At 37.1% G+C, this 12,403-nt stretch overlaps 1 protein-coding gene across 3 annotated transcripts in view; it reads right to left on the bottom strand.

The window, feature by feature from the left end:
* Window positions 1-1,742: 1,742 nt before the first annotated feature.
* Window positions 1,743-12,403, bottom strand: part of CycG (cyclin G) — a 15,903-nt gene continuing 5,242 nt past the window's right edge. For all 3 annotated transcript variants that reach the window (XM_083119407.1, XM_083119405.1, XM_083119406.1), the window contains exons 2-6: window positions 10,924-11,100; window positions 10,116-10,253; window positions 8,080-8,625; window positions 4,858-5,066; window positions 1,743-3,051 (exon numbers count right to left, since the gene is read on the bottom strand). In XM_083119407.1, coding sequence (XP_082975533.1) covers window positions 2,901-3,051; window positions 4,858-5,066; window positions 8,080-8,625; window positions 10,116-10,253; window positions 10,924-11,034 — 1,155 coding nt within the window. In that variant the 5' untranslated portion in view covers window positions 11,035-11,100 and the 3' untranslated portion in view covers window positions 1,743-2,900. The remainder of the gene's footprint in view (window positions 3,052-4,857; window positions 5,067-8,079; window positions 8,626-10,115; window positions 10,254-10,923; window positions 11,101-12,403) is intronic.

Here is a 12,403-nt window from a genome sequence, read left to right as displayed (position 1 = left end):
CCCAACGGTAAAAGAAAGAGTAGGCCAATTGTCCACCACCATTTTCATTCGGTTTGAATTAAACTGTGTTAATAATGAATTGAAATAAAGAAGTTAATAAGCAGAGAACAATGCCTGCTTCGAACCAACATATTTCATTCCTTAAAACAACACAGGATGTAGAATAAAAAAATGATGAAAATAGCGGTGGACAATTTGCTTACCATTTTCTTCGCTGTTGACTGTACACAGTTCAATGGATGTGGACACTGAAGTGTACATATCTCTGGAAGGACTTATTTATTAGTTTACAAGAAAACAATACACCATTATACTGTATTACATTTTAAATTTGATAGGAATGCAAACTTTGGATATTTGATTCAGTGAATGAAACTTCCCATGGTTATTTTTCCATGGCATTTGTACAATGCAGGAGAAAATTGACTGTTCATATAAATTTAGTGCATTAAGTATATAAAAATATTCAAAGCCTAAAATAACTATTCCATAATTTCACTTTTGTAAATGTTTGCATGTAACCTTAGGACTCGGTCCCGTCTATTACTGTTGTGAACAGGTTACTGCAATATGAGTACATTATGCAGAACCATGATGTACTCTGATGGAAAAACCATTAATTACAACCAATTCTGGATCTGTTAGGCCATCTGGTGAAGAAAGCAACAAGGAGTCTTGACACCTGCTTAAACTCATCACATTCAGGGAACGATAGCTGCTGAACAATTTATATGTCCACTGTCAACATAGTAGAGGAAAAATGTATATCTGTATACACATCATGCCCAGCTAAGCACTTAACTTTCAAAAATTGGAAATTAATTTTTGTGACTGTTTAAATGTGCTGTCAACGTGTGTTTGATTATCCTGTCATCAATTTCATCTTCTCACCATTCCTCATCATCTTTGTAATTAGCCAGAAGTGACAGAAAATAGATGTAAAATAAAATCAAAATTTCATCACATATTTAACACTTAGAGTGCTAATCACGTATACTATATACAGAGTTCCCGAACTTCTCTAGTGTGCAGATCGTGCATGCGTGTATATATGTGTGTGTGTGTGTGTGTGTGTATATATATATATATATATATATATATATGGAGTTTAATTCAAAATTTATTTCAACGGTCATTTGCCGTACATTTACGGAGTTAGCAATCCCGAGTAATGTTTGGACATCGTACTTCCTCACACTGCCACTAGATGGTGGGCAAATGCTCATAACGGTTCTGTTCACGTTGTTGTCTGATAGTGATATGCTTGCTTCCCTTTTCTACAGTGCAGACGATTTGGGGGGGGGGGTGAGGGGAGCAGTTGCCCCCTCCAATTTTCACCACTTTTGCACCCACACTATGCTAAATCTTATCTACAAAGGGAAATATACTGTCTTTGCCCCCCTAGTTTTGGGACCCAATCACCGCCACTGGATGTCATATATCTTGTCAACTTTTTATTTTTAGTACATTTCATATAATTTATGATGAAACATCCAAGGTAGCCATGAGGTTATAATGTAACATATCATATATCAAAATAAAGAGGAAGAATCAAACTTTTCAACAGTGCATGATACATATATTTTACATTTTTAGTTTTTGAGATATGATTTTTTAAAAAGTAGTGAAAATGGTCTGCATTCTTGGGATGGAAAGCAACTGAAGAGGTCTGCACTCTAAGTGTTAACATTTTTCATTCTAAAAGAGATGTTTACAGGGAACAAATTCAATAGACACACAAGGAAAATTTCACATAGATGTATATTGTTCTATAAATAAATTATATAAACATTTTTACAAATAAATGTAAAACATTGTAAAAGTACATTTTTCTTGCATCAACTATAAACACAACTTAGTACAAATCTACACTTAACACTTACTGCTGCCACCTAAGAGTACAGAGGACAGTCTTACTTCACAGATTAAAGTTCTGAAAAGCTCAATGCAATTAACAGCACAGCTGAATATCAGCAATGATACACTCTTCAAGTATGAACAATGTGTATATATACACGTATCATATATATATCTTTAAATACATTTCACAAATACACACAATAGCATTTTATTAATTTTGTGCGTTCTCGCTTTTTTAAACAAGCATATAGAACTTTATTATGTACAGTTTACATGTAATTAGATATGGGGCACCCAACATTTTATCCTGTGTGCTAATGATGTGATGTCAAAATAATAAAGCAATATTCTGACTGTACACAAGCTCATATACACATCATACCAATCTACAGAACACACGAACAATGAGCACTTGGTTATCAATCTATGAAATCAACAACCAGCTTTGAGATCTTACTTCAAGGAGATAAATACTAGTATTTATAAATCAATTTGTACTTTACCACATGGTACTATTCACTGGTCCATTGCGCAGAGTTTTCCTAAAACACTGCTCATTACCCTGAGTTAACTCCAAGGAATCGTAACAGACACTCCAACAATCATTTCACAGGATGCCATGCCTTACGCTCTTCGAACTAAATGCCCCTTTTTTTTAATAATTACGCACCACATTAACGTGTTCTGTGGAAACGAGTGACTAGTGAAACACTGGCTATACACTGAAAGACCAATAGATACGTAAAATTGATCAAGAGAAAATGTAGCTTTTAGAAGAGATAATGTTAACCATTATTGTTTAGAAATAAACAAGTTCATCTCGTGTACATCTTTACATACTAACGTGACTATTACATTTACTTGAAAAACTTAACCTAATACACGCTTGTAAATACTTTTTTGACTTTTGGGTTTTTTGTTTGTTTTTTTGGTTCTTTTGTTTTTAATACTTTTGTTTTACGATAAGGAACAAGAAAAATTAGACAAACAAATTTTATGAAGTCTTTGAAATGGTTTCTTCCCCTACTTCTCTTGCATGTTTACATGTATTTGGCACTCACATCATCACTGCACTCCTCATGCAATGTAGAAATAGGCCACCCATCAGAAAATGAATTCCAATCCACTTCATTTGAGACAGCATCTTCTTTCTCTTGATCTGATGATTCTTCAGAGCTCAAGCTGCATGACCTACAAAAGAATGAAAGAATACAGTTGCCGTTTGAAAGAAACTACTGTATTTACAATCAGACAAATTTACAGTGTCAAGATGACATGTAATGTTACTTAAAATTTGCATACACTATCCCATGTCCTCATTATTTCTGGAAGTTAAAAAATATCGAAAAACACCACGAGGAAAAGAACCCTCGGCGAAAAGTCACCGCGAACCTTTGCCTTCTTCCGTTCACCTTGGGCCATAAGGAAGCCTGCTCTACTCTGCCTCTCCCATCCACACGGGAGTACCGTGCAAAGGAGTCACAGGTCAGCACAGGTTTTTTTTGCTTGTGGTTCCACTAGTACAGAGGTTGTTTCCGATCTATGGTGACGAAATTGCACACCTTTTGCAGCACCACCAAGTGTGAAGAGAACGAAGCTGCCAGTCGTGTGGGCATGTTAGACCGTTGACTGTGCGTGACAGGTGTGGTCATTGCGTATCGGGAAGAATACCGCTGAAAATCAGTGCATATTGGGAGGGTTACATAACTGCACTTTCAGATGTAAACTACAGTTATAGTGCCATTATAAAAATGTGCAAGGAGCGTGGATTCACTCTGTCCAGAAATGGCATATCACAGGTGTAGAAAGGGGCAGGTAAGATGAGGCGTGGGATGATTCCTGTGGGGCAGAAAACAGGCCAACTCCCGGCCTGCCACTAGCCTCACACCAGCTACAATTCGGGATGTCAGGGTGCTGGTCACCAGGGAGAATCCAGCCACATAGAGAAGTATCGCAAACCGGCTACAAACATCACTGAAGAGTGCACACCATCATTGACCACGATTTGGGGTTGGAAAAGCAACGCACGGGGCATGTTCATAAGCTCTTGCCAAAACACATCCAGGAACGTCGCACCAACTGTCGAAAGCTTTGTGAGCGGCACCTGTCACGTCAAAAATGGAAGTTCCTTGTTACATTGGACGAGGCATATGTTTATCTTTATGACTGTCACAAGCCACGTACAATTTTTTATCGATCGACAGGTTCGAGGGACTTTCAAAGATGCTTCATGGAAAGCCTGTCAGGAGGAGTGGTTGAGGCTGGACATGACTACACTTTGTGCCAGTCTCCTACAGTGGAAACTTCACTGTCGGGCAATTGCCAAGATGCAGGGCCACCAAATAGAGCACTCTCGATGGTGGTGACATGGTTTCTCTTAAGGTAGGAGCAGTTTGAAATCATCACCATAGATAGGAAACAACCTCTGTATATTATTTTATAAAAGTATTCAATTCTAACCTAAACGAAGATTGAGTTTAAGGGGGTGATCCTTTGTGAACACCCCCAATTATCAACCACTCAAGACACGCAGTATACCCTGGACTGGTTTTGCACACTAACAAGGCTCTGGTATCTGGATTCACAGCCAGTGTAATCATCTGTGAGGTTTGTGTAGTGTGTAATTATCCCCTCATCCATTTCATATTATCATCATTCATTCCATGTTTGCCATTAGCCAAAAGTGGCAGAAAAGCTAAGTAAAATAATCAATCAACTAAAATCAAAGTTTATCAGTGTTCTTACTCCTTTCGCCAATACAAGCCCAGACTACTATGCAACGCTAAAACTTTGTATAAATAACGGTTTGTGTATGTTTTTAGAGTGGAAATATAAAAACAGCCACCCCCATTTTTGCAGATAATAATATAACAAACTCTTTCATTTTCAGCTCAATTCATTTCTATAAGATGTAGGGGTAATCAAGAAAATCCTCTATTGTATACAAAGTACAAATTACCCCAAATTCTAGCATTCTAGAATGAAAGCATGACTCACCTTCCACGTGAGGAGACCTGCAGCTGGCCATGCTCATCAATGGTTGGGAGGGTAGAAGTCAATTTATCGGTTGGGCGGAGATAACGTAAGGTACGTTGGGACAAACGCCACACAAGTCTTTGACGATGAGGCATCTGGCATTGTGCATTATAGCGAGCCAGGATAGAAAGCACCACTTCATTGCAGCAGATGAAGCTGCTATCACCAATCTGCATGAAAAGAAACAATTATTTATTTTTCCAATTCCATGTAAAAAACTGAAATTACATAAGTTATAAGATATGTTAGTAGTTTATTTTTTAGAAGCGCAAATAAGTGCTTGTAGATTATTTAAGTTCTACCAATTCATGGGACCTGAAAATCCCAAGAAAACACAATTCTACATGTAGTAATGAACAATTTACCTTAAGTTGATAATCTACACTCAATGATGAAACTGATTGCTAATCAAATAATTTCATAGAACAATGATTAAGTTAACGAGAGCAGATTATATTCCTTTACATTCTCACCAAAATATTTTATTTTAGATACAACAGAGTTTATGTTTATTTGTGGATCACATACACAATTATTTCTAATATCTTCTAACAGAGATGACCAAACTCCCTGAGCAATTGAGCTATTTCACAGATTTGCAAATACATCATAAACTAACAAGAGTGGATTAATGTTATTATTTCCTGGTTCATAATAACTTCAAGATGTAATAAAATTATTCTTTCATTAGACAGATGGCTGGAGAAATCAAAATACCTTATGTCACAAACTAGTAATTGAAGGATCACCAACTTCAGAAAAATTTTAGGGATTGGACATATTAATTGGTACTCTATTTGTATCAGCTGATATAGGCATATCACTAAAAGTACCAGTAATCTACCAATCTGATATATATATATATATCTTATAACTTAGTGCACTACTTTGCCATTATAATTTTTAAAAAGTAAATGTCTAACTATGAATCTTCTTATTTTTCTGTAGTTTACAGTTATTACAAGCATAAGAAAACAGTGGGACAATGAAAATAAATGTCTGATGAAAGGAGCGTATGTTCTCCTGAAACGTCACAAAGAAAAACTGTTTTCTTATGCTTGTAATAACCGTAAACTACAGGAAAATAATTCTATAATGCAAGCAATGCGTACATACAAGAAAAACTATTATGAATCTTCTTTTGTATTGCAGCCATCTGATGATAAACATTTATTCAGGTCAATAATCCATTGAGATTTCTCAAGGACCATTTGGAATTTTATGTCAGATCGGTATATTAAATGTTATCAGTAAATTTTTATACTGGTACTTTTTCGGTACTGACCAAAATTCCATATCGGTGCATCCATGTAAAATTTAGATCTTCACATTTACTATACTAATGCCCAAAATTAAAGCAACAAACTGAAATTATTTCCCGTGTGTCCATTTGACCACATAATACGATCAGTGATAGTAATATTTATGATGTCATAGACAACTGGTTTAAGATAGAAAATAAACTAACCTTAATGTACCAGGATTAATCAACAAAAAAATCACGAAAGCAACAGGTTAAACTTAGCAAATTTATATTAAAAAAAAAGTCACACGAGGAACGAATTTGTTTGTTGATTTAATTTTGGACACTAGTGTAATTGAGATATTGATGAATCACTTTGGATAGTCATCTTTCACAGCCCGACAGACCAATAGAGTTCATCTGTTGTGATGAGCTACTGTGCGACAGGTTCATCAGTTCACCAAAATTTGTCTCTATTGATTGAGCATTTACTGAGAACAATAGTTACCACAGATGGTTTTATTTAGTTTGCCCAGTAATTTTTAAGATTAGGTAAAATCATACTGGGGCATTCCAGAGTTACGTGTGCGACATTTAACACATAAAATGCAAGGTTCTAGAAATTAGATTGGATTAAAATACTCATAATGAACAGATTTCATACACTTAATGCCTTCTTATCTTCGCTGTTAATATACAGTTAAACTGATCCCAAAACAAATATTTCTCACAATAGCTGGGTTCAGTTGAAGGAAATGTTTCGTGGGAAAAGCAAGATTGACCTTGCAACTAGCTCTTTGGTGGAAATAAAGTACTAAATGATGTAGATCCGGATAAAGCATTATGAAGTACTTCCTAACAAACGAAGAACTTTAGTATGACAACATAGCCTGAATGCATCAAAAGCATGAACAAAAATGTGATACGTAAGTGACATTGCCAAGTTTGACTTCATTTGTCTGTGAAGCACAAAAGCTGATACAGTGAAACCTCGATTTTACGTGTTTCAGGGACGATTTTACGTTTTTCAGGGAGCCAAACTAAAGAAAACTTAAAATGCGAGAAATTGTAAAATTGAGAAAAATGTTATAATATTTTGCTATGTTTGGACCATCAAGATTGTACGTAAAATGCAGGAAAATTAAAAAGCGGTTTTCCACTGTATTTTTTTTTGTGTGAAATATGTAAATTATATGCATTCACAAACATTTAAACCTTAATGCAATCAAAAAAACAATAATAACTTTCAAATTAATTACTCTTACCATTTACATGGAGTAGGACCAGTTTTCATGGAATGTCTGTACAATTACTCTTTATGTTTAAGGCATAATTTATTTATGAAGATTTAATTTCAAATGCACATGTTAATTCATTATGCCTCTTGTAGTTTACGGTTTATACAAGCATTTAAACACGCTCCCTTCATCGGACATTTACTTTTAATTTGATTAATGTTACAGTTGTACCAATGGGATAAACTTAACAAAAACCAAAAGAAGCAGTTACACAATCTTGTCAGGAAATCTTGTTGAAACCTAACAATCCAACTGTGAAACAAGTAACCTGTTTCGGTTTTTAAATGTTATCCCAAAAAATCATCATCTTTTCAACAAAACTTAATACTGTAATCTCTTCAGTTATACTTCAAAGGTGGTAGCTCACCCCAGTTGTGGAAAAAACTGTTGTTAATTCATGTACAAGTTAAAAAAAAATAAAAGGTATTACAAGTAAATTGTTGTGATCAGGACATCGAATTCCCAACAAAACAGAAAACCATTGTTCTAAAACACCTGCAGGGATAGTTAATATAGCCAACTATGCTCCAAAGCATACTACAGTGTAGTAACTTTGATGACCAGTACCTCGTATTTGCTACAATATAATATGATCCTCAATTGCATGAAGTCTATAACTCAAACAATAAGAATTGTCCTTACCTTGCATATCTTTTGAAGTTCAATGGCAAAGCTTATGAGTCGCATGATATCAGCACCAGTACTGGGGTCTTGATTGGTGCTGATATCAGCGACACACGTTTCGAGCTGGGAGCAGAGAAGGACAAGGGCCACCTCCGATGGTCTGAAGTTGCAGCAAGCACCATCGCAGGCAAGGATTTCCAGATGCTGCCAGAGTGCCGGTGCGATGATCTTGTTGTAGAATGGCCCAATACCGAGCCGTTCGGCAGCTACGGAGAACAAGGCGTAGAACAACTGAAGAAAGGTGAGGGAGGTGACAGGCAGGAGACCTGGTTCACAGCTCAGCTTGTCTGCGATGATGGTTTCCATGCGAGACAGATCACCCAGAGTGCATTTGCACTGCGAAATTGCAACTAGATCCTTTGGTTCTGGTATGGCGAAAGATGGGGGAACGTCCTCAGGTGGGATAGTGCCGGAATTGCAGGACTGCTGTTGCTGTTGGGCAACCTGGCGGGCTGCGAGATGGAAGCAGCTCACAGCTATGCATGCAAGGTGTTTTGGGCGTGCCTGAAAGAAACAAAGGATACTGTTAACACTAGAATTACAAAAGCAGTCAATTTGAACATTACAATATGTTTTTAGTTATCATCTCTTCAAAGAATTTCATGTTTACACACATTGTCTGAAATGTAGTTTAGATGTAAATATAAAAATTAGAAAGTAATTTCATGCAATTGAGGGTAGAGATTTCTTCCTTCTACCTAGAATTACAATATCCGGTCATTTTGACTGCAGTCAATGCTTGCTAAAATTATGAATAACATTTTCTACATGCCACTTGTTATTCTTGAATTTTTTACATAAATCATAATCTCAAGTTATAGCTAACATCTATCACGTGCTTCCATATCTCTTTCATTCATTTGAACTAGTCTCAGGATCAAAGAAACAAATATATTAGGCTACTTTGTAGCTAATCAGTGGTGATTTATTCATTCTTGCTTTTGGACTTTTAACCACTGTAATTTTCAAAAAATTTACCAACGCTTCGGAGGCTGAATCTGCCTCCGTCTTCAGGGTAGCGTGTAGTCTGTTAAATCATATGATGTCTATAAATGGTTGCCTTGGAGGATTATTCTTGGTGGCCTAGGCTCCACCTCGTCTGTCGGTCACAAGGACCTCTATATACATGTAGTTGCCAGAGAGAATTATCAGTGGCCCAGGCTCCACTTCATCAGGTGGCCACGTCAAGGCCAATTTTTGTATGTAGGTTGCCAGGGAGGATTATGTTGCAGTGGCCCAGGCTCCACCTTGTCGAAGGATTGATGTTGTAGGATATCAACCCCTTTGTATAAATTTCTAATTTCTATGATTTTGCCCATATAAAAGTGAGTTCGATACCTGGTGGGGGCACATTGCACAATGGTTCAGATCCCACTTTAAACTGTAGGTCCAGTCCTGATTAGCCAATCTATGTATAAAGAGGACTTAGGACAACAATTCTATAAAAGTGAAATAAAAACTTGTTTGTAGGAGAAAGCTACAGGGAAGGGATAGATGAATCAGTCCTTTATCAGTATTATCTGCGAATGACTGACATTTTACAGATTCATTTTTTTTTTTTCATTTCAAGCACACGTGATTGGCACTGACATTCATGTATGCGCTTCCCACTTCCCAGGGGATTTGTCTAGTTTGAACGTATCCTGTCCCTTGGTAGAATTAACAAATTACTGCACCTGAAATGAAGTTATATGTGTGTGAAATATGCATGCACCCCCTTTCAGACATCCCTGCCTATTTGATACTATGAAGAAAATATAGGTGGCCACGGTGGCTCAGGCGGTAACGTGTCTGACTACCATGCTCAAGGTCCCGGGTTCGATCCCCGGCCGGTTCAAACGTTGGAAGCGGCACCAGCGCCCCCCCAGCATCGAATGATATGGGTACATGGGGGAAACCCTGGGGAGTAAAGGCAGTCAGGGGCATGATGCTGATCACATCACCCCCACTCACGACCGGATCAAGAAAAAATATGTAAAGAGGAGTGTACTAACCTTCATCTTTGTAAGAAACCTATCCATCAGACTCATTGCAACAAAGAGGACTTCTGACGGAAGGTCATACCAGACTTTCAGGCATCGAAGCACGTGGGCTGATCCATCACGCATGCCAGTTGTTATCTCTCCAGGCTCCTGCGAAGGTAAACACTTTTAATTAGTAAGTTAATTAACAAGGTCTAACATTTAACAATTCTCTGCTGAATGTTAGTGATAATTGTTCTACATTAGGATACAATGTTCATTGGACATTATTCATTGTCTACTGCTCTTAACTATACTTATTCAAACACTAAATTTCAGGAGAGCATCCCACCCCTTCTCTCCTCTTCAGGTGAACAAATTTATTTTTGCTGGTGATGCAGATCGAACTTATTACAGACCTTTGATTTTACTACATATCTGATATGCTAACCAACTATTCCATGGCACCCCTCAATATTCTGTACGATTTTTAAGAAAAGGGGATCATATTTGCTTGAATTTTACACTGGGATGACTTATATGGTTTTGGGTTATTGCAGGATGAGGTGCAATTTGTGTCATACCAATATCAAACGGATGCAGCACAAAATTATATTATTTTACATTCACATTTGTTTTCTCTTTTTGAGCTATTCTTGGCAATGAGGATGAGAAATTAATAAAGGAATACTCATGTCCTGGTCAAGGTTAACTTAGAACTTTTGGTGGCAGAAAGATAGCAGTTTCAAAACTCAATGGTTCCACCAACACCAAATGTTCCAAGTTAAGCTTGGCATGACATACATATATCGTGAAGCTATCGAACTTGGCAGAATCTTACCTGCGCCACTGTAGGCAGGTGGAGGTGAGGCAGAAACTTGCCTTCTAAGGCAAGGGCTTCATTCAGCCTCTGTAGTAGGGGATGGATAGCATCCGGCTGGCCTTGGTCCATTCCTGTGATGTCACTTCACTGGACCCCAGTCACACCTCAAGAATGGCCCAGAAAGAGGCCTAGTACCTGCAATAAACATCACGTTTATTAGTAGGACTGCACATTCACGTTCAAGTTCAGAAATTGTACTAATGTAATGGTTCAGATTGTGGTACGAGTTTCATTTGCTGTACAGGAGAATAAGAAAAACTTGAAATTTTGGTGATATAAACTAATTTCTAGGCTATAAATTGTACGACCTCTTGCTGGTCAACCTACATGGAACTACAGGGATGTAAAATTCGTTCCACACCAAAGATGCAGTGTGTAAACAGCAGAGGTCTCTATATGACCTTGTAAACATTGAGAGAATTCTAATATAAAAAAAGAGTGTCCATAAGATAACTGAATACCATAATCTTAACTTTAATTATAATCAATATCTAGCCTTCTTAAACCCAAAGGTTTATGGCTGCAGCAACAAAAGCCTTCCATCTGTTCCTATCCTGGGCAAGATCAATCCAATCTTTTACATTTCACTCATTATCATTATAAGATTTTCCAAATTTGTCTATACATTTTTCCTTACATTTAAATTGTCAAAATACTTAACATTGTGATCTGGCAATAGCTTGTGTCCAGGATTTTTACCCTCCCGGGGAAATATATGCTTTTTAAAAACATTTCTAAAATGCTTGTAAATCTTGTGCAATATTTCACTCCTCCAATTTGAGGGAGATGTAAAACCAGTCAGCTGTGAAGTCCCACTATAAGCATTTGAAATTTATATGGCTTATTAAAAAATATTAAACTAACTTTCAGGAAATACAAAAAAGATTGATTGATTTTGCACAGTTAAGACTAATCGGGAATGGACCTACATTTTAAAGTGGGATCCGAACCACTATTTGCCTTCACTGGGTACCCTTGATTACAAGGTGACGACACTACCACTGCACCATTGGGGAGGCCCAGAATACAAGAAAGAATACTGCTTCCAAACAGTTTATGATTTGTGTTAGTAGTGAAAACTGAGTTGAAAAGTAGTCATACTTTTCATGTTAATCACTGATTTAAAAGTTTCACAACTGATGTATATTAGCCTAGTACTAGTTTTGGCTCTGGGCCAAGATAGCACGTGACATGGTGCATATCTCCGCATTTTTGTTTCATAACATCTCGCTTATTTACACACATATCTTTAGCATGTAGACAATTATATTTATATTGCATAATGAGTAATGTTCACGTGCTATCTCGAGCCAAAACGAACGCACCGTTGTTATGTGTATTTCCACAGTATTGTGGAATATAGTGGGGTGCACACTAGGGATGGTCAAACGGATCCGGATCCGGGTCTGAAAGTTTCTGGATCCGAGAGTTTCATATC

Source organism: Lepisma saccharinum, chromosome 3 (genome assembly GCF_977018435.1).
Source record: "Lepisma saccharinum chromosome 3, izLepSacc3.1, whole genome shotgun sequence".
NCBI lineage: Eukaryota > Metazoa > Arthropoda > Insecta > Zygentoma > Lepismatidae > Lepisma > Lepisma saccharinum.
Note: the sequence above shows the minus strand (reverse complement) of the source record. Positions and strands in the feature narration are given on the sequence as shown.